The sequence below is a fragment of the Sycon ciliatum genome, chromosome 12 (genome assembly GCF_964019385.1).
Source record: "Sycon ciliatum chromosome 12, ocSycCili1.1, whole genome shotgun sequence".
In the NCBI taxonomy this organism is placed as follows: Eukaryota; Metazoa; Porifera; class Calcarea; order Leucosolenida; family Sycettidae; genus Sycon; species Sycon ciliatum.
Window position 1 is genome coordinate 6,948,345 of NC_088654.1, and position 22,943 is coordinate 6,971,287.

General features: G+C 47.0%; 1 protein-coding gene across 1 annotated transcript; it reads left to right on the forward strand.

Moving 5' to 3' along the window:
* Window positions 1–10,478: 10,478 nt before the first annotated feature.
* On the forward strand, window positions 10,479–22,437 carry LOC135827914 (uncharacterized). Its single transcript, XM_065340351.1, has 4 exons — window positions 10,479–10,725; window positions 18,198–18,935; window positions 21,989–22,105; window positions 22,379–22,437. The coding sequence occupies exons 1-4, from the start codon at window positions 10,479–10,481 to the stop codon at window positions 22,435–22,437; spliced, it is 1,161 nt and encodes a 386-aa protein (XP_065196423.1).
* Window positions 22,438–22,943: the final 506 nt, after the last annotated feature.

Sequence of the window (22,943 nt, forward strand, 5' to 3'; positions counted from 1 at the left end):
AACCAGAGCCAAACAGACAGAACAAGTTGCTACTAAAACAATTTCAAACGAATAATGCTGCATTCATTTCTTCCATAGCACATTTTTTCTTTCTTCCATGTTCTTCACTGCCTTCGTATCCACTCGTTTTTTGAATACAATAAAAGCCTTTGTGAAAATGTCGGTTCAGCTCGTTCTGTTGATCCCAATTCTAAAATAATAATAATAATACTGAAGAAAACGTTGAACGGTCTCTGCTGGGATGACGACACCATAGCTACACCATAGCTCAGTGGTTAGAGCATCGCTGGCTACAAGCGAGGGTCCCTGGTTCGAGTCCTGGTGGTGACAGTCAATTTTTTCTTCAGACTTTTCCCGTTTGTCTCTTTCCCTCAAACCAGTTAATAATAATAATAATAATAAAAATAATAATAATAATCATCAATCAACATGAAATACTTGCAACGGAGCAGCGCGGTTGTGCAGCAGCTGGTCTTGGTTGCAAGGAGCACCTGATGGTGGATAAGATGATTCTGGAGGATGCCCATACGAAAGGGCGAAATCTTGTCATGGCATACCTGGACTTCAAAAAGGCATTTGATAGTGTGTCGCATGAATGGATTCTACATGCTTTGACGATGTATCGATTCCACCCGTCTTTGGTCACAACTATTGCTCGTAGCATGCGGAACTGGAGAACGACAATGCACATATGCGACCAGGGAAGATGCAGGGTCACTACCGGCAACATTTCAATAAGAAGAGGCATATTTCAAGGTGACACATTATCCCCGTTACTGTTTTGCCTGGCGCTAAACCCAATCAGTTTTGAGCTCAACCGATTGCCTTTGGGATACAGAGTCAGCTGCAGAGACGCCGAGTTGTCTATCAATCACTCTTGGTACATGGACGACATTAAACTCTATGGGAAAACTACAAAGGATGTGACTACCCTCGTGTCTACTGTGTGTGGCGTTGGTGATGACATCGGCATGAATCTCAACCCGGCCAAGTGTGCCGTGCTGCACGTCAGGAGAGGAAAACCAGATGAAGGATGCTCTATCCAGGTTGGCGATGAGACCATTGCAGAGTCGCTACGACTCAATGAAACATACAAGTACCTTGGAGTAGTGCAAGCAGCCATGATACCTCACCCGAAGCTCAAGGCACAACTCACTGCAGAATACAAAAAGAGATTGTATTTGCTTCTTAACAGTGGATTGAATGCGCGAAACATGATCAAGGCCATCAATACGTATGCTCTGCCGGTTATGACATATAGTTATGGAATCGTAAATTGGACCGAGGCTGAAATCAAGACCACAGATCGAGTGACAAGATCAGCCTTGACTGCGTCTGGATTTCACCACCCCAAAGCCTCAGTCAACAGGCTCTACATGAAGAGGGGAGATGGAGGCCGGGGCTTGGTCTCTTGTGAGGATATGCACGGCCGGAGCATGTGTGGCCTGGCCCGCTACATGAGTACCAGCCCAATAGACAGAATAAGCCTGCTTTATCAGTATCATCAACAAAAACCTACAACAAAAAGCCACTCAATAACTGCAAAGGCCGCTAAGTTCCTGTCGAGTTTGGATCTGCCAGCAGCTGGACCAGCTTTACCCAATAAGCATATCATTAAACAAGCGTGCGCTGAGCGAAAATCCAAAACACTTTCCACTATGCCGCTGCATGGGAGATATTGGAGCCGATTGGAGGAGAATCGCCTAGATAAGGAGCTTACCTTCATGTGGTTGAAATCAAGGACACTGAAACCTTCAACTGAAGGCATGATTATGGCAGCACAAGACCAATCCCTCAAAACGAAAAATTACCAATACGCCATAATGAAGTCAATTCCTCGAACTGATGCCAATTGCAGGCTTTGCAAGGGCAGCTTAGAAACAATTGACCACATTGTCAGTGCCTGCCCAGTTCTTGCTCGGACCAGTTACATTGAACGACATAACCGGATAGTAAAGTATGTGCACTTCGAAATGTGTAAAGCACGAGATCTACCTACTGGTGCTTCACGATTCGACCACCAGCTCAAGGCATTGGTCAAGAGTAATCAGTATCGCCTCTATTGGGAGTATTCGGTCCCAACTGACCTGAAACTATCAGCAAACAGGCCCGATCTGCTCCTTGTTGATGACAAGGAGCGCATCGCCTACATTATAGACATCAGCGTTCCTGGTGAGAACAACATCAATAAGAAAATGGCTGAAAAGCGCTCGAAATATTATGATTTGAAGCGGGAGATTTCGAGGATTTGGTCCCTCAACCAGGTTGACGTGGTCCCTGTGGTTGTCGGTGCCCTGGGAGGCTTGGTGGGGGAGACTCCTCAATGCCTTCGGACTGTGCAGGGAGGAGACCTGGCTATTGTGCAACAGGAGGCTATACAAGGTTCGATTAAAATACTGAGAACTATCCTTAACATGTAGATGCACCTCTGCTGCGTTTGCATGTTCAATAGCTAAGAGACTTGAATAACGACTGATAAAGACTGATATTTCCTTTGTTACTACTCCCTTCATTGGTTGATGTATTTTGCCTGTCGCTGCAAATTCTTTATTATTGTTTTGATGTTGGAGTTCGGATTGAGTTTCTTTCCTTTCTTCCTCTTCCTTCAACTAGTTCTTGTCCCTTTGGTTTTTAGGTTTTATTTATTTATTTAATTTTGTTTTTGTTTTTTCACTTTCTTTTTGCTGTCCCACCCATGGAAATATTTCCCGGTGGGTCTGGCTTATCGCCTTCGAAAGAAGTGAATAAAGGAGAAATAATAATAATTAACCCCCCTCGGGGACGGTTCAGCTTTTTGGAGCTCTGGTAGCCATCCGAATGTGAGCGCGCTACCCGCTCCAATTCCTTTGAGTTTACCCTCATCCCTTTACTAGTAGCCGTTTCATCATTTTTGTGAAGTAGGTCTCAGCAAAGAGAAGGTCTTGTCTTGTTTTTTAGTGAACTGGTGTATGCCACCTCGCAGGAAATGGTCTGGTTCCGACAACCGTATTGCTTTGGAGTGCCATTTTCTGGCTGTATGGCCACAGAAGGCGGGTCACCGGAAGTGTCAACTTGACCTATGGATACAGCGTCGACCGGATGATATTATCTCGGAGCAGAACTTGGCTGGTCAAATTTCGCTAATTATCAAAAAATACCTTACATCGGTGGAGCAGGAGGAGATAGCCCGTCAGTTGGTGCAGCGTGGCGAGTTGCCTGTTGAGTTCATGACGCGCTTTGGCTGTGTGGTCCAGTTGCCTGCTACGACTAGTCAAGGTCCTGAATCTGTCAGTGCGTCTTCCACCGGCGCTGTTTCCCTGGATTCGGCTGCTGGGTTACCTGATGGTCCTGGCGCCTGTTTCACTGACACTGACAGCGAACCGCCAGCCTCTCTTGCACGTGATCATGTAGAATATTCCGCCTGCACCGATTCCGTTGACTCTGTTCCCAGTGTGCTAGTAAACAATGGCCTTGACACGTGCGCCGGCGTTCCACCGAGCTTACTCCGTGTGTTTGCTGCTGGGCCTCTGCCTTCATGTACTGAGTACTCCAGCACTGCGGGTGATGATGCATCATGTATTGAATCTGTCTATGCACACTCTGTGGGTAGTCCAGTGGCCTGCGTGCGTCCACAGGCTGTTTATGGCCTGGCAGGACCTCAGCCACCTGTGGAGGGCGACTTTGCTCCCAGTAGATCAACGCCTACTGTGGATGGACCGGCTGTTGGAGTGCCTGAAACAGAGCAAAGTCACTTCACAATGGAGACGCCTTCTTCGTCTTGTAGTAATTCCAACCCTGATAAGCTTGGAAGCATTCTAACCAATCTCAGTGAATCTGGCATTCTGGGCCCTGGTGGTTTGAGTATGGATCTGGAGTGGTCAATCAGGCACCTCATGCTGGCAACTCACACCAATCAAGAGGGCCCTCGACCATTCGCTTGATATCATGGGGAGCGCATCAAACTATGTCCACTGCGAGCAAATACAAATTGCAATTTCAAATTTGGACTTCACGGAGAATTTCAAAGTTTTTAGGAAATTAGAGGCCACATGCCACCTACTGCTCTTTTCTCTCCGAAACTCAACACTTGCAAGCCAGATATGAAAGAAAGAAAAAATCATCAGTCACACCACCGGGACTCGAACCAGGGACCTTGCTATTCGCGAGCAATGCTCTAACCAACTGAGCTACAGTATGACTCTTATCCACAGTGATGGTAAATCTATCCTTCTTCGATCAATTCATATCTGGCTTGCATCATGCTGGCAACCCACACCAATCAAGAGGGCCCTCGGCCATTCGCTTGATATCATGGGGAGCGCATCAAACTATGTCCACTGCGAGCAAATACAAATTGCAATTTCAAATTTGGACTTCACGGAGAATTTCAAAGTTTTTAGGAAATTAGAGGCCACATGCCACCTACTGCTCTTTTCTCTCCGAAACTCAACACTTGCAAGCCAGATATGAAAGAAAGGAAAAATCATCAGTCACACCACCGGGACTCGAACCAGGGACCTTGCTATTCGCGAGCAATGCTCTAACCAACTGAGCTACAGTATGACTCTTATCCACAGTGATGGTAAATCTATACTTCTTCGATTAATTCATATCTGGCTTGCATCATGCTGGCAACTCACACCAATCAAGAGGGCCCTCGGCCATTCGCTTGATATCATGGGGAGCGCATCAAACTATGTCCACTGCGAGCAAATACAAATTGCCATTTCAAATTTGGACTTCACGGAGAATTTCAAAGTTTTTAGGAAATTAGAGGCCACATGCCACCTACTGCTCTTTTCTCTCCGAAACTCAACACTTGCAAGCCAGATATGAAAGAAAGGAAAAATCATCAGTCACACCACCGGGACTCGAACCAGGGACCTTGCTATTCGCGAGCAATGCTCTAACCAACTGAGCTACAGTATGACTCTTATCCACAGTGATGGTAAATCTATACTTCTTCGATTAATTCATATCTGGCTTGCATCATGCTGGCAACTCACACCAATCAAGAGGGCCCTCGGCCATTCGCTTGATATCATGGGGAGCGCATCAAACTATGTCCACTGCGAGCAAATACAAATTGCCATTTCAAATTTGGACTTCACGGAGAATTTCAAAGTTTTTAGGAAATTAGAGGCCACATGCCACCTACTGCTCTTTTCTCTCCGAAACTCAACACTTGCAAGCCAGATATGAAAGAAAGAAAAAAAATCATCAGTCACACCACCGGGACTCGAACCAGGGACCAAGCTCTAACCAACTGAGCTACAGTATGACTCTTATCCACAGTGATGGTAAATCTATCCTTCTTCGATCAATTCATATCTGGCTTGCATCATGCTGGCAACTCACACCAATCAAGAGGGCCCTCGGCCATTCGCTTGATATCATGGGGAGCGCATCAAACTATGTCCACTGCGAGCAAATACAAATTGCAATTTCAAATTTGGACTTCACGGAGAATTTCAAAGTTTTTAGGAAATTAGAGGCCACATGCCACCTACTGCTCTTTCCTCTCCGAAACTCAACACGATGCAAGCCAGATATGAATTGATCGAAGAAGGATAGATTTACCATCACTGTGGATAAGAGTCATACTGTAGCTCAGTTGGTTAGAGCATTGCTCGCGAATAGCAAGGTCCCTGGTTCGAGTCCCGGTGGTGTGACTGATGATTTTTTCTTTCTTTCATATCTGGCTTGGAAGTGTTGAGTTTCGGAGAGAAAAGAGCAGTAGGTGGCATGTGGCCTCTAATTTCCTAAAAATAATAATAATAATAATAATATGAAACTGGGATGTTGAGCCATAAATAAATGTAGATGAGAAAAGAACATATGGATACGAGTTAAGAGTAACTCTCCATCACTGTAACATGATACTTAATACAGTCAGAAAGTGCAATAACTAGGCACAAAACTGACAGAGTACTGAAACATTCGACGTCCTGACACCTAGCTTCAACACATCTCCGTAGCGCTAACCGACAGCCTTCCAACTTGGAAGGTTCAAGGTTATGGAAAGACCAAAGAGGGGAAGGCAAGCGCAACGAAAACGAGCAAAAGCTACAGTCCCAACGGAACAAAGTATGTCGATTGTTACTGGACGATGACGAGACCAGTACGATATTTGACAAAGCGGTCTAACTACAATTCGAAGCAGCAAAGCAGCACACCACCCAACTTGGGTGGGTCATAATAATATCAAAGATAAGTAAAGAAAGGGAAGCTTTGCGAAAACGAATTGTACAAGCCGAAAGCCAAACTCCTACAGTACTCCTCATGCATGACATTGTGATGGACTAGTTGACTACAAAACAAGTTGTTTCACACGTGTTGAAGCTAGGTGTCAGGACGTCGAATGTTCAGTACTCTGTCAGTTTTGTGCCTAGTTATTGCACTTTCTGACTGTATAAAGTATCATGTTACAGTGATGGAGAGTTACTCTTAACTCGTATCCATATGTCCTTTTCTCATCTACAATAAAAATAATAATAATAATAATAATAATCTTCACTAGTTTGAGGGAAAGAGACAAACGGGAAATAATAATAACAATACTAATAATAATGGCACTTGGGTCTTTTTCCCTCCCCCAGGGGACCAACCACCGTCAGTTTCTGGAAACTACCAGAGGTGAAAGAAAGTGAGTCAGTATGTGTGGCACGTGTTGTGAGCTGCCTTTGGAGTGAAAGACTTGTCAGCGCCTTCTAGGTTCAGCCTGGTCCCATAGCTCAGTGGTTAGAGCATTGCTCATGACAAGCAGGGTCCCAGGTTCGAGTCCTGGTGGGTCTGGCGTTTTTTCTCTTTTCAGGCAGTTCACTTCCCCGACTGATCCTTTGAATATGAAGTTCTCCCAATCCTTTCCAAATAATAATAATAATAATAATAATACCACAGCACGCGTACAAAGGCCAAAGAACAATGCATGAGAATACACTGAAATTAAGCCAAGTCCGCTTCTGTCTCCAGTCAACAAAAAACTCATCCATAAACAATGTCTGATCTCCATTTCCACTTGTCTGCAGCAAATGCTCGTGCTCCTTCTAGGTCGCTGGCATTCTTCAAAGGAATGTCGTGCCCTGCCAGGTCCTTCATGATGGTGGTAGGGAGAGTAGCCGCGGGACGGGCCCCTTCGTCCACGTGACCCCGCTTGAAAATAGCAGGACATCGCAAGGCAAGGGGTGACTGCTCACTCATCCTCAGCACATGGCCAGTGAGGCTACGGCGTCGCTTGGCAACAAGCTCCGACAGTGGCTGCGAGTCACATCTGGAATACAGATCATCATTCGTAATTCTGTCTGGATATCGCACTCCCACCAGGTTTCTGAGCTGTCGGCGGTGAAAACAGTCCAGTCGCTGAGAGACTGCCTGGGTTACTCCCCAAGTCTCACAGTTGTAAAGGAGGACAGGCAGCACAAGCAAGCTGTACAGCTTGAGCCTGGACATAGTGACATAGTGTTAAAAAATATACTAACTGAGTGCAAACACGGAGCATTGGGTGATACAGTGCATGTTGTTCGGACCCAACACTGGCGCCCAACGTTTCTCGACGCGGAGTTCTGCCTCCGCAGCTCACAACCGTGAGATATGATTTACGTGTAGTGTTGCTCCCGTCACTGCTGGACTGTCCTTGTTTATTCGTCACCCCTGTCCGTGTTCGTCGTGGAGCTGTGTCGTCGTGCTGTGTCGGCGCGCGGTGTCGGCGCGCAATGTCGTCCTAATTCATACTCAACATTGGCGGCCGACCATTGCTCGGAACCCACGACCCTCGTCCTCTACCGCCCGGCATTTGTCTCGTCGTCAGTCTCATCTCGTCTCTGTCAACCTCGTCTTGTCTATGTCTACCTCGTCTCGTCCAAGTCATGCAGGTCAGCTATTTTCATTATTTCTCTCTCTCTCTCTCTCTTATTCGTGCGTCCTACTTCGTCAAATTTATTTTCGGTTTATTTATTTCGTGATTTTTGTAGTGTGTTTGTGTGCGCGCGTGTTTCCAGCCATCAATATTAGGGGTCCGTTGGTGAGCCACGCTCTATCATTCTGGTTGCAAAAAAGTGCATAACTAAGCTGTTTAGCCATGCAATTCAGCGAAGCAGAACAAACTGTAGTGCATGTAACATGTGGCCCAGAATCTGCGAAAACCAGGCTTAGGGTGAAATTTCACAAAATGACTTTGTCCCATTTTCAGCTTCTACCGGGCATGGGAGGTCAGGAGACAAAATATTACAGGTGTGGGTCGACTCATAGTGGTACTAAAAGTATCTCAAACACACCAGGGTATTGTGTTAAAAAATCCAAAAAAAACCAGAAAATTGTTATCACAGGAAAGAAATGAAGAGAGATCCACCAGAGTGAAGGAAGAGACATGGATGATTTTTGTTTAGGTGACATGACAAGGTAGGCATGTGGGGGCAGGCTTGTTGTGGCCCCTTGGTGCTGCAGGCTGCAGTGGCCATGCACAGTTCTGCATGAATTTTGTTTCCTCCTCACTCAGCACATTCTGGGGCTGCATACATGTACTGGCATGCTCTGGCGCTACACACCACAAGGAAACCCGACTCCAGTTGAGATGGCACCTTTTGAAGGGTGAATCTAGTACAACTATTCAATAACAAGCAAGAACACAGCCTTTCAAACTGTTCCACTGTTCGTAGTATGCGCATAGTATGCTGACATGCTGCAGTGTCTGCTTGGTGCTGACCAGCAAGTGAAATCTCGGCACGCCGTACAATCCCTTGCAGCTAGCTGTCCAGCGAGGAAAGTCTCGAGTGGAGGCCTCTCGATCTGCTCGCTCGTTCGCCTGGCATTCAGTAGCACTTCATGGCCAAGGACTTCAATTCAAAATAGTTTTCACCACTGCGCTTCTAGCCTTTTTCCTCGTGAACTTGCTGCAAATGTATGAGCTCTGCTGCGCGTGTCCCCTTTGCGTGAGGCCCAGAAACAGCTAGTATCTCCATACTTCGATTGGCTGGGTCGATGTCGTCCAGGTTCTCCCCGCTATCGCCATCACGACTCTAACTGGAGACGATTTCTTCACCATTTTCCGCAAGCAGCAGCTAGCGCAGAAATTTCGCCATCCCTGAGTGAAGGAGATGGAATCCGTTCGATCAGCTCAAAAACTCTTCGTTGTGACTAGAGGAGTAGCAGGGAATATTTTACCGGAAGCCCTTTGACTTCCCTGACTGCTGAAACCCTTCCTGCCATGACTGCTACTTCTTCAAACAAGCGAGATGCTCTTTGGTTCCACTTCACTGCACTCGAGCGTCCACGCGACACAACCTTTTTACAAAACATCATTTTTCTCAAAAAAATGATTTTCACCCTAAGCCTGGTTTTCGCAGAAGTTGGGCCATGTAGTATAACACTTTTGTGAGATCCGTGCGTTGTGTGTGTGTGTGTGTGTGTTTTTCTCATCGTCTTAATATTTCCGGCGAGGTTGCGGTTCTTTTTTTTGCTCAGGGGAGGTATGTTAGGTACCTCCTCCCGTACAATCTTACCTACAACCGGTTAACCTTTCCTAAGCTGGCCGGCCTGCATGCACCCGTACTACGTCATACTCACCTTTCGTTCCGTTGGCCTGGGTAGCTACTTGCGCGCCCATGTTTGCCACCCATGTTTGCCATAGCTACCCAGGCCCTTTATATTGCGTTGTTTTCTCAGTCGAGCTCTCTCTCTCTCTTCAATAATCTCGCTCTCTTCCATAATCTCTCACTCTTCAATGTAGTCGTTCCGTTCGTCTTGGTCTCTTGTCTCGTCATCTATAATAAATGTCGTTCCCAATAACTTGTTCCCGTTGTCCGTTGTAATGTCTGGAGAAGATGTCGTCAGTTGTCCTAATTCATACTCAACAATAGCACTAAGTTCACATCTGATAACCAGCTACGAGAACAACTTTAATGAGACTACATGCTTCTTTCGTTTACAAAGAACAGGATTATGCAAACTGATACAGACAGCTTCCAGAGCCTTCAACTGCGTCGCAAGGGGACGGTTGAAATCAACCTGGGGCAAAATTTCAACCTGGGCGAAGCGCAATGTGTCATGTAAATGCACCAGTCTGTGTTCATGGCGGGTTGAAACTTCACCGAAGTCGACCTAAACCCGGGTTGAAATGCCTCACGTAAACACAGCCTATATCTGTACCTGTTATATCATTCGGCAAAAGCTCGATTGCTTGGTGCGGCTGCCTTATATGGTATCTATTGTTCTCCTGACTGACCGTAATTCCCTGTCTGTCTCTCTCTCTCTCTCTCTCTCTCTCTGATTTCTCTCTCTCTCTCTCCCTCTCTCTCTCTCTCTCTCTCTCTCTCTCTCTCTCTCTCTCTCTCTCTATCTATCTATCTATCTATCTATCTATTTCTGTCACTCTCTCCCCTTGTCTCCTTGTCTCATTATGTTCTGTTTTGTGTGCTCCACCAGCTGACCAACACACGGGCACAGTTTTGTCGAAGGTTTGCAACGGGAAACAGTTTTTCATAGCAGCAGACGGTACTAAGCCAATGGGCTCTGTTTCTCTCAACTCCATGCAGTTACATGATCTGAGATGCCCTGCAGATTCCGTAACAGGCACTGATCTTAACGCAGACACGTGCGTCTTGGAGTTTGCAAGGAAAGCCAACCTACTGTTCGGTATCCAGTATCCGTCCTTGGCAACCCAACTTATGGGTTATTCATACAGCCTGGTACCAGGGAACGTGGGCAAAGTGACTTCTTATTTTTATGTGGCCACGGTGATGATGTGCAAAGGTGAGACACATTGTATGGCTTTAAAACCCCCCTGAGCGCAGGTCTGTTAGCCAGTGCGCCACGTATATAAAAAGACAATGGCCACTTGCGAAAGTTTTCAAGCCTTGATTTTGTCAGGTAGTGACATCTTTGTGAGCCACAATTACAGGCAGTGGTCCAGCCGAGTGCACAAAGTCCAACCACATTGGTATTAAATTCTGCTGAGCTAAAAATGGCCAGAGACAAACCACACAAGGCAATAATTATAAATCATTATTACGTCTCGCGTTAAACCTGCTTGTGGAAGGAGGCTAACGGTATTTTTGTTTTAAGGGTTGCTTCTGGCCAGCCTCAGTTCGATGAGCAATGCCATGCTCCAAACTAAACGTTTTTTCTATATCAAGTGGTCCATAACTCGCTCAGTCTGATCTGTGCGCATGATGTGATCTAGTCGCTACAGTAGCCTACTGCTAGACCTAGTGGCTACAGTTATGAGTAGCCTGCTGCTAGATCTAGTCGCTACAGTAGCCTGCTGCTAGATCTAGTCGCTACAGTAGCCTGCTGCTAGATCTAGTCGCTACAGTAGCCTGCTGCTAGATCTAGTCGCTACAGTAGCCTGCTGCTAGATCTAGTCGCTACAGTAGCCTGCTGCTAGATCTAGTCGCTACAGTAGCCTGCTGCTAGATCTAGTCGCTACAGTAGCCTGCTGCTAGATCTAGTCGCTACAGTAGCCTGCTGCTAGATCTAGTCGCTACAGTAGCCTGCTGCTAGATCTAGTCGCTACAGTAGCCTGCTGCTAGATCTAGTCGCTACAGTAGCCTGCTGCTAGATCTAGTCGCTACAGTAGCCTGCTGCTAGATCTAGTCGCTACAGTAGCCTGCTGCTAGATCTAGTCGCTACGGTAGCCTGCTGCTAGATCTAGTCGCTACAGTAGCCTGCTGCTAGATCTAGTCGCTACGGTAGCCTGCTGCTAGATCTAGTCGCTACAGTAGCCTGCTGCTAGATCTAGTCGCTACAGTAGCCTGCTGCTAGATCTAGTCGCTACAGTAGCCTGCTGCTAGATCTAGTCGCTACAGTAGCCTGCTGCTAGATCTAGTCGCTACGGTAGCCTGCTGCTAGATCTAGTCGCTACAGTAGCCTGCTGCTAGATCTAGTCGCTACAGTAGCCTGCTGCTAGATCTAGTCGCTACAGTAGCCTGCTGCTAGATCTAGTCGCTACAGTAGCCTGCTGCTAGATCTAGTCGCTACAGTAGCCTGCTGCTAGATCTAGTCGCTACTGCCGGTTTAATGTGCTTCCAGTATTGCCATTGTTTCGTGCCATGTTGTGGATCGCTTACCGCATTCACCCACATACATCCATACATACAAGTATGGACTCGGATGGAGAGCCCAGGATAAATTTACTTCCCCCGCGTCATCGAAATTGTCGCAGTTTGACTTTTGACATAAAACGAGGTATTTACTCACCAGCACTCGTATCAGAGGCAAAGAATCGGACATAGGCGATAGTCATCAGTATAGGGTAACGGCAAAGTTCTATTTTCTGTTATTGGAATCTGAAATTTTTGAACTAGACGCAATTTCTTCGCTGATGTCGCTGCGATGGTAATTTCAACTCGCTGAGATCAGTCAGGCGTTGCAGGCTGCACATTTCTCGTGCTTATGGCCATTCACTCGAGCCTCATCACTGTTTTACCTTAGCTGGGGTGAGAATGACTTCGTGGAACAAGTAGCAGCGCTCGGAGAAACATCGAGGGGTCAGCAAACTAAATGCATGCAACGGCGATAAAATGTGTTGCTCTGGCTGAGACACTCAGTACAATCACGATTTTAACTGCAAGAGCCGCGTACTCTGGTGTAGACTCTACACGAAGTGCTAGTGATGCACGTGCAGGTGCCGTACCAGTGATGCTGAAAAGGAGGGCGCGCTGGATGATAGTACACTTACCTGCATGAGCTGTGACCACACAGGTAAAATAAATGGGCATGCCACGGCTAAAAAAAGTTCATTTCAAGATCGAGGTGGTTCCGCCGACGGTAATCAACCGACCTCGCAACGATCGTTTATTCTTACTAGGCTTCGTTGGGGGTGAAGTAGAAATCATCCAGAGCTAGCAGACGACAAGCATAGCAGCTCTTGTCCTGTGGAGAAAGTCAAAGCGTCTGAGATGAGGCGCGACCAACTTTCAACCTTCCTTGAAATATTTCGGAACGATATTTTTGCGTCCATTGACATCAGCTACGACGAGGACTTCATCTCTGCATGAAACCTCTCAGCCCAACTGTCCGCGAACGTTACTCTAGTCTTCAGACTATCATACTGTGTAAAAGGTTTTGAATGGTTTGGCCTATGGAGTTGTCAGTAACAAGTGGCAAGTCACTAGTCAAACTGCGACAATTTCGATGACGCGGAGGAAGTATAGTAAAGAAAAAAAGGACTAATAAACTACAAGTTACGCTATAATTGTCCACTAGCACCACCAGTTACTAAACAATCAGCTCATGCAATAACATTGCACGACACTGACCGACGGTACTGACGTTCTACAACTAACTGGCTAACAGCTCTAGCACATCTTGGATGCGCACTCCAACGGCCTTCCAACTTGGAAGGTTCTAAGTTATAGAAACTCCCCTTTTATTGATCTTCGCATCTTTAAACCACACAAGTTGTGTGAAATGTTGCTTTGCGTCCTTGAATCGTGATTTGACCGTATTGTCCGTTGGTCTTGCCAGTATCGTCATCGACATGCATGAACATCCGCCAACGTCCTTCACAGCTGAGACTTTCAGCTCGTGCTTGTCTTGGTTGCGCTGACCTTCCCCTCCTCGTGTTTTTTCTCCAACTTAGAACCTTCCAAGTTGGAAGGCTGTTGGAGTGCGCATCCAAGATGTGCTAGAGCTGTTAGCCAGTTAGTTGAAGAACGTCAACGCCGTCTGTAAGGGTTGGTTCACATATCGCCGGTACGCGCTGGGAGTCACCGGCGGTGGGCCTTTTGCAACCTCTCCCTGCGCATTGCGATTTTGTGAAGCAGTGCAGTCGTAGCAAAATCATAAGGTAAATAATCGCAAGGAATCGCCGGCAAAGTTGGGCGGTGCCCAACTCTTGCGATCTGCCCCGGCGCTGATCTCGTGGAATTTTGACCAAAAGTAGATTGTGAACCGTCGGTGATCGCCAGTGCCTGGAGCCAGACTTTGTCAAAATTTGGAACCAATACTTGTCCTAAATTTTCCTAAATCGAAGCTAGAGAGGAGGTCCATTCGCAATTCTTGTAGTCGCTTCAAAGTGGCAAATAAGTCAGCATACCAACCCGTCCTTCTCGGATGATCTGCTTGACTGTTGTGCAACTTATGAGGTAAATACAATTGAATCAAATAAAAAATACGATGGATACATTGGCAAGTTCTTGTGACCTCATCAACGTTTGCAAGCATAATTTCAACATCATTGCTTACTAGACTGCAATAAAATGTGTAGAAGTAGTTTCCTGATCTCCAGTAAAAGGTAGCACCGAGTGGCCATCACCGAAAGACCTTGAACCACTGTAGAAACAACGGATTCAAGCTTCAATTGGCAAACCTGTCGTAGCATTTGGGCACATTCTGTACTGCATTGTAGTATATTTGGTACTCGAACCGTATGCGCAACGGATCGGGAGCTGGCTCACCGCCGGCGTCTTGCGGCGCCGATTTTGCTTATGTGAACCAACCCTCAGTGACGTTCAATGTTATCGCATGAGCTGATTGTTTAGTAACTGGTGGTGTTAGGTATAGGATATTGACCAAGACGAGGTCTATATGGGAAATATAGGCCGAGTAAAAGACCGAGGTCCGCCGAGGTAGACGATATTGATAACTCCTCCAGACAGCTGTTTCGGTAAGACATAACTCATCAGTGAAGGTAGATGTTGAATGATTAAAATATAGAACAAACTGTTATCAAACAGGGTTATAAGTATTAGAAGTTATCAATATCATCTACGGAAGTGTCCTCACAGTGGTGATGGTTGTGTGCAGGAGGGTCTAGTCGGTTAAGAGTGCAGTGTAATGGTGGAGGTGACTCAACATTTTCTTCAATGGCCGAGAGCTCTGTCGCACCCTGTCACAGTATAAGCTTTGCTGCCAATTAACCGCATGAACGATAGTGGAGGTGACTCAGCAAAGCTTGTACTGTCTTTCTAAAGCTGCTCTGTGTAGGGTCACTGGGGAGGTTTAGTCCCACGTAACGGATACGGGAACGTGGTTGATACACGTAAAGTTCATGCAATGGACCCACGTTCCCAATGTTGTTTTCAGTCGCACGGAACAAACAGCAACATGAAGCGAAGGGCCCAAACTTGGCCAAAGACGAAGCTTCGGGAAGCTCATCGAATTTTTGATTTCGTGCTTCGGAAACTCCTTCAGCTGGGCACCCTCACAGCTTGCACAATGCGCTCCATTCTGATTTTCACCCACATTCTGAAAACTTCTTCAGCTGAGCACCCTCACAGCTTTCACAATGTGCTCCATTCTGATTTTCACCGACATTCTGGCTGAGCCTCCATACATGGCATGTCGTGAATCAGAAAACGGCTGTACGTGGGCCACTGAGTATCACGTGGTACAAACACACACACACACACACACACACACACACACACACACACACACACACACACACACACATGTCAAGTAAAGTGAAGTAAAACCTGGTTTAAGCGACCTCTCGTTTTAGCGACCGCCTGCTCTTTACGACCGTTTTTCCATGCACGAACAGTTCTACACAGACACTGTGGGACCTGGTTCTAAAGACCACCTGCCTGTAACGACCGCTTTTCCTTGCACCGTGGGGTGGTCGCTTAAACCAGCTTTTACTCTATCTCTTAGCCTGTCACCAGGAAACCCTATATATAGGGTTTGACATAACGCTACACATAAAGACCCTATATATAGGGTTAGGACCCCTAAAGAAAGGGTTTGATCAGTCCTCACAACTGGGCACACAATACACACAGTTTCACTTGGGTTTTTTTTGATATTTTCACTGCATTGCCATTGATGTTAGCAGGAGCGCTCCTACGACGTGCGCGAGTGTCGCCGCATTTGCTGCTTCCGACCCACGTGTGGATCAGCTGATGCAGAAACGGCAATGGCGGGAGCGGCAGCTGCGACAGCCGCTGTTGATGCTTCGCCTTCTTCTTCAGGAGCATCCGACGCTGCTGGAACATCGACATCATCATCCTGAGTCGACACCAGGTCGCCAGGAACATTCTCATCGCCCGAGTTCGTCTCCACTAACTCAAGTTGCTCTTCCTCCATCGTGAAAAATCAAACCCTAGATATAGGGTCTAGAAAATGTTACGACAGCGATGCACTAAAACTAACCGTACTCGAAGAAAACAGCAACAAAATGATCACGGTCTTCAGCAAGAGAACCGTACGTACATTCTACGTATGTAGGCCCAGGCGTCTAGTTGCCATAGCAGCCAAGTGGGCTCTCAAGAGAGCTCAAGATAGAACGTGCGGCTGAAAACCCTATATATAGGGTTTGACAGGCTAAGAGATACATAGATTAAGTGGGACTGAACACCCCCCCCCCCCCCCCCCCCCACTGGCACACCAGAACTCCCACATAGCATTGTGTATTTCGCTTCTGCTCTTGTAGGAGTTGAGAGCACTCTGATGTGGGGTGGTGCCTCTGCTGTTTGTGTTAAGCAGAGCTCACTGACTTGTCAGTTTGAGCACTCTGGCAAGTTACGTTCGGGCCTGGGTTAAATCTGGCTTCGGGAAATATTAAGTTTCATTGCTATCAGGTTCGGCCTCATTTTCTCTGTGCTGCGCTGATGAGGCCACAAAGGACGAAACAGTTCTCTCCGCAGATTGAGTATTCACATGTATGCCTACTGTAAGAGCAGCAATGTCACAGGCAGCATCTATAAGTTCGCACTTTATTTGTAAACGTAACGCATTTCGAATAGACTTCACCCCCCCCCCCCCCCCTACCTCCCCCCTCTATCCGAAAGTCTTATCGCTCATTTTCTGTGCATGTCCATGGCATGGGCCATGGACATGCATGTCAAAGTACTGTAGAGCGGGTAATTTTAGCGACGTCAAAACCCTAGCAAATTTAGCGATCTACTCATTTTCGCTAAAGTTTCAAGTCGCTAATCCGTTGAGACATTAGTAGTGCACTGGTGACCCGTGAGTAAAATCGCTGAAAATCGCTAGAATATACCGTCGCTAACCCGTTGACAATGGGAAAACGCTAAAATTGATAGTCGCTAAAATTACCCGTTCTAGAGTGCCGTCATCTTTTGAGAACAAGTTATCGTACATGTACACGCACATAACCAGAGTTCCTCCACAACTACTGTACTGTAAAGTAAAAACTGTGACTTTGAGCTGGCCAGGTACACCATTGCACACCGTTTGATGATACCTGTGTGACATTTGACACCTCCGAGTAGTCTGCATGCATGCAGTGCAAGGGTTAGCTGATCTGCAAACACAGGTAGATCTACACCTAAACCCACTCATTTGCTGAAGCGATCTAGCACAATGTCATGCACTGCATGCACAGTATGCACTACAGTCAAATCTGTCGTAAGCAACCGCCCCTTGGTGCAAGAAAAAGCGGTCTCTTACGGCAGATGGTCTCTTACGGCAGATGCATGGTAAATCCGGCATACCGGCCATGCATATAATTATGCTTCCATGTACTCAAATTGACGAGAATAATGTGATTTTTAATATCATTTTATTGCATATTCAATAGAATATAGGGCCATGGCGCCAGGGCCAGTCGATCGCACTTGCAAGACAGCGCATTTTCACACCTTGCAGTTGACAGCGCACTGGCAAGTACAGTTTTGCACCTGACTGAACGTGGGTCGTGGTCGCTTACAGCAGATTTGAATGCAGCCACCGTGCATGAAATCGCGGTCGCTGGTCGCGCACAGCAGATGGTCGCTCTGGACAGATCAATTTGTATGTGAACCCGTCGGTGCACGGAAAATCGGTCGCTAACGGTAGTTGGTCGCCTACAGCAGATTTGACTGTAGTACACATCCAGAAAATGTGCGAACTGTCATTTTTCTATTCGAAAAGGGCGCTATGCCCCTATCCCATTTCGAAATGCGTTACGTTTAGAAAATAAATGCGAACTTATGAGATGCTCCCTTAACGAACATTTCATTGTAACGAGATAACGGATTTGAAAGAATCGTCAACATTTGAAGTCGTCATGTGCAAAACGATAATATATAATATATTATCGTTTTGCACATAACGACTTCAAATGTTATGTTCATGACTTGTACAGTCATTTGTCGGTTTTGAGACAGAATTTGTTAGAATTTGACCTCGCTAACCCACACAAATCCGGAGATCATTAACTTTAATTGACGTTATAATATCTGGTCTTACAGTATGTGAGAAGTTACCATGAGACGGAGCCTGAGGTTTTCCCATGTTGTCTGATCTCGGGCTCGCTCTCTTTTCTTGTGCGTTCACAGAGTCTGCTGAGTGCAAGCCGCAGTCTGAAGCCAACGTGTATTTGGCCGATGATTCCGCCAAGCACACTATCCTAGCCAGAATACGGGCGCCGGTCAATATTACTCCGAATCCAAACGCCATTTCGATGTTTCTAAATTGGTTTTATACTGATGGCAAACCAACCGCTGTTGGTGACTTGGAGCTGATATTCAGCAGTAGAGCGTCCAAATCCTCGGACTACGTGATAGCCACCCAATCAGACCAGGACTATTGGAGTAGCGCGTCTGCAGCAGCCTATGGCAAGCCGCGCGTCATCGACGTAAACTTTGGCAGGTGGACATATCAGCCGTTTTGCAAGGTCGCCGTTCGGATTCTTCGACGCGGTGTCCCGCAGTTGCGCGACCCTCGGTCGCTATACACTGCCGCGGCGCAGGGGAATTCCCGTGTGCGTGTGGCCGTGCTGAGCTTTGCAGTTACCTCTCCCGCCACTGGTCTGTCAAACCTGTCGGTCTGCGGTGGTGATAATGCAGCCGTAGTGCAGAGACTATCTGTTACTCGTGTATCGAGCAGCGGAGGAGGGCTGCAGTTTGCACTGGATGCCGATTTCACTGGAGTGACCGACTGGTCCTTGGTAGCGCGCATCGACCTGTGTATGGAAGACAATGCACAGAATAAGACGGCATACAATAGACCGCATCTCTACACTGCTCTGCACAATGCTCGGTCAAACACCAGCATTCATGTTCAATTCGTAAACGGTAAGTGACCATGCCTCTTTCAAATCTTTCATATCTTTTTTGCCACATGTTATCCCATATCAAGGCCACAGCCAGCTAAAACATGTCTTAGGGTGAAACATGTATTCCAGAAAATTGTCATTTTGCTTGCCAGCTGCTTGGACTAGACACCCAAGTAAGTGTGAGAACGAAGTTCGACAAGATGCTCACACCGCCGGTTGATGAATGAAGCACAGCATGCACGTGCTTGACAGAAACTATTCTTCATTCCGTCATGCCTCCAAAAATTACCAACCCCAAAAGACATGTTTTCACCATTGGCAGCCTGCTTTCACAACCTTGCTCGTACTACTGTCTGGAGAAGTGACGCCACCCACGTAGTCAGTAGAAACCTGATCCTCCGCCTTCTCCCTCTGACGCACCGTGCGAGCTTGACGATGATGGGCCGGCCAGTTGAAGTAGTTGTGGCTGCGACACGGAGTTTCCTGAGAATGTTCAGAAGTGGAATGGATGGTCCAGACAGGCGACATCTGGACTAGGCGTGCAGCGCATCAGATGGAGTCTGCAAGTTACCTTTGAAAAGAAAGCAAAATCAATTTCACTTCTATGAAACTATGGTAGTTCGGCCTACTTAGCGCGTAGCTGTACTGATGAGGCCCTTATGGCCGAAAAAGCTTGCTGTCTACAGCACTGGGTATTATGCTTCTCCACATTCGTCTTGTTGAGCATTCTCGGTAGGCTGCTCTAGTGCTGCTGCATTACAAATTGCCTGTCTCTGAATTTCTCTCTTTTTCTTTCTCTCTCTATCTCTCTCTCTTTCTCTCTGTCTCTCTCTGTCTGTCTGTCTCGCTCTCTCTCTCTCTCTCTCTCTCTCTCTCTCTCTCTCTCTCTCTCTCTCTCTCTCTCTCTCTCTCTCTCTCTCTCTCTCTCTCTCTCTCTCTCTCTCTCTCTCTCTCTCTCTCTCTCTCTCTCTCTCTCTCTCTCTCTCTCTCTCTCTCTCTCGCTCTCTCTCTCTCTCTCTCTCTCTCTCTCTCTCTCTCTCTCTCTCTCTCTCTCTCTCTCTCTCTCTCTCTCTCTCTCTCTTTATCTCATTGCAGATGGCAGCTGTGAAACCGGTTCTCATCAATGCTCATCAAACAGCCGGTGTTTGGTACAAATTCATGAATTGATCTGCCTGTGTGCGCATGGCTTCTCTGGACCAACATGCACAAGTACGTTGCAATCCATCCATGATGTATGCTTGTTGCCATGACAATGTCTAAATGTACGATCCTGACCCCATCCTAATAAGGGCAGTCGCTCATCATACCTGACTAGCAGCATACAGCGTTTCTCACTCATCATACCTGACTAGCAGCATACAGCGTATCTCATAGGATTAATTCCTTCAGTCTGGCTGACATGACGCTTGTCCCTAGGAAGATTGCAATGCAGCATGGTTCTGTGCCACCTTCTGGTGAGTTAAAACCTTTTATTAAATTTTAATCCAGCAAAGGCAGAAGCTTAAATCAAGGGGGTCTCTGAGAATTTTCGTTGTGATACACAATAGTGTATAACGCCCCTTGGCAGACTTCCACTTCATATTGCATCCTGATGATGGCAATTTGCTTAAACGTTGAAAATGATTCTGTGAAATGAAGTGAGTTGTGAATTTGTAGTGCCCAAGGAATGAGCATGTGTGCTCACGAATTCTCTTCGATATGCAATTGGGCACTATTTTAAAAGAAAGAAAAATATTTAAAGGATTGTTTTCTGTTGCCATAGAAATTAATCTGGCAGGAGTTGCCCTGACACTTTCTTTGCCACAGTCCCAGGGTCGCTGTACATGTTCAGTTTGTGCGTTGTCATAGCATATGTGTCCAGGTCTGTAGAATGTACACACACCGCATTCCATGTCTGCTTGCTCTACCCCTATGTTCGGCTGATGACAGTTGGGCAAGCAAGTTTGCTAGTCCTGGTCGGACGCTAGACCTTATGTCAGTTGTACAGATTCATGGAATCCCGCAGAATCCCGTAGACCCGCTTGGGTGTTCATTGTGTGCTATGCATGTGTAGCGTTGGCAGGCTGGTGACTTTCACAGCGTATAGCGTATAGTGTATATTTTTACCTTATCCCCACACGTAAGCGTATCCCCGTACGTTAGCGTATCCCCGTACATTAGCGTATGGATTCTGCCTGTATAAATGCTGTTACATTTCAGTTCAGTTCAATGTTTAATTAATAACAGTGTGTTCACTGAGACCCTTGTGGATCTTTGCCTCCGAGAGACTGCGGCACGCTACACATGCGCATTTGACCAATTTTAGCTTCATAATTAATGGCAAGCAATCGCTTTTCCATCTTCTTCACTTTGGTTAGAACTAGTGACTAGCTAGATCTTGGTCAGAAAAGGGTTTCAGAGATTTCAGGACCAATTTCTTAGTGGAAATAGCAGAAAACACAATAGGGTCCTGCACATTCAACACCCAACTGGGTCTACGGGATTTTATGGATCTATACAACTGGCAAAAGCTTATGCACAGACGGCAGTTCGGCAAGAGGAATAAACCCAGGAAATTGTGTATCGGAGTGCGCAGTTCTCTTGTGTCATTGTCAGTGCTCTGAAAAATGAATTCATTTCCCTTTGTAATGGTTCCATTCCCCTCTGTTTTATGGTTCCATAGTTCATACCCAGTCCGGTGTAAGGGCTCCATACCCCTGTGTAAGGTGTCATACCGATGTATAAGGGTTCCGCCCGCTGTACAAGGGCTCCGCCCCCTGTGCAAGGGTTCTGTCCGCCTGTGTAAGGACTCCATACCCCTGTGCAAGGGTTCCCCTGTGCAAGGGTTCCATACCCCTGTGCAATGGTTCCGTACCCCTGTGCAATGGTTCCATACCCCTGTGCAATGGTTCCGTACCCCTGTGCAAGGGTTCCCCCCTGTGCAATGGTTCCGTACCCCTGTGTAAGGACTCCATACCCCTGTGCAATGGTTCCGTACCCCTGTGTAAGGATTCCATACCCCTGTGCAATGGTTCCGTACCCCTGTGTAAGGATTCCATACCCCTGTGCAATGGTTCCATACCCCTCTGCAAGGGTTCCCCCTGTGCAATGGTTCCGTACCCCTGTGCAAGGGTTCCGTACCCCTGTGTAAGGACTCCATACCCCTGTGCAATGGTTCCGTACCCCTGTGCAATGGTTCCGTACCCCTGTGTAAGGACTCCATACCCCTGTGCAATGGTTCCGTACCCCTGTGCAATGGTTCCGTACCCCTGTGCAAGGGTTCCCCTGTGCAATTGTTCCGTACCCCTGTGTAAGGACTCCATACCCCTGTGCAATGGTTCTGTACCCCTGTGTAAGGACTCCATACCCCATTTGCAATTGTTCCGTACCCTGTGTAAGGACTCCATACCCCTGTGCAATTGTTCCATACCCCTGTGTAAGGATTCCATACCCCTGTGCAATGGTTCCGTACCCCTGTGCTAGGGTTCCATCCCCTGTGTAAGGTTCCATACCGCGGTGCGCTGTCTTCACCCTCTGTGTAAGGGTTCCGATCACTTGTGCCAGGATTCCATTCCGCTGTGCAAGGGTTTCATTCCCCTGCAGTATGTTTCAAGCCCCTTATAACGGTTTAGTGCAAACATTGGTGGACTGGTTGGCGCCTTTCTCATGCTTTATTGAAAGACAGGACACGTAAGCTGAAATACAGAATGAATGCATTGCCCATTCCTGGTGTGTTTCGTCCTTGTGTTAGGTTGGCATGGTAACATTGGCCAGTGCAAGGGCGATGAATACATTGTGGTGTTGCCGGACTACTCGGTGTATGCTGAGAAGAGAACGGCGGAGCAGGCAGCAGCGGCATGCTCCGCTTATGGACTCTATTTGCCGCCGAGCAAAAGTGTGTGTCTCCTCTCCGCACTTGCTGCCTTCGCTCAAAATGGCAAACATGAAAGATTCTTCATGAACAATGGCAGGACTCTGGTTGACTATCAGGGTGGTACCAGCACACCTGGGCATCTGGACCAAGGACGGTTTGTCTGTTCTGGTAAGT

Bases quoted from the DNA above. Each gene is read 5' to 3' on its own strand.
- LOC135827914 (XM_065340351.1), top strand. From the start codon at position 10,479: ATGGGCTCTGTTTCTCTCAACTCCATGCAGTTACATGATCTGAGATGC. The intron at 10,726-18,197 runs GTGAGACACATT...GTGCGTTCACAG, and splicing joins CACGGTGATGATGTGCAAAG to AGTCTGCTGAGTGCAAGCCG. The intron at 18,936-21,988 runs GTAAGTGACCAT...CCCCTCTGCAAG, and splicing joins TCATGTTCAATTCGTAAACG to GGTTCCCCCTGTGCAATGGT.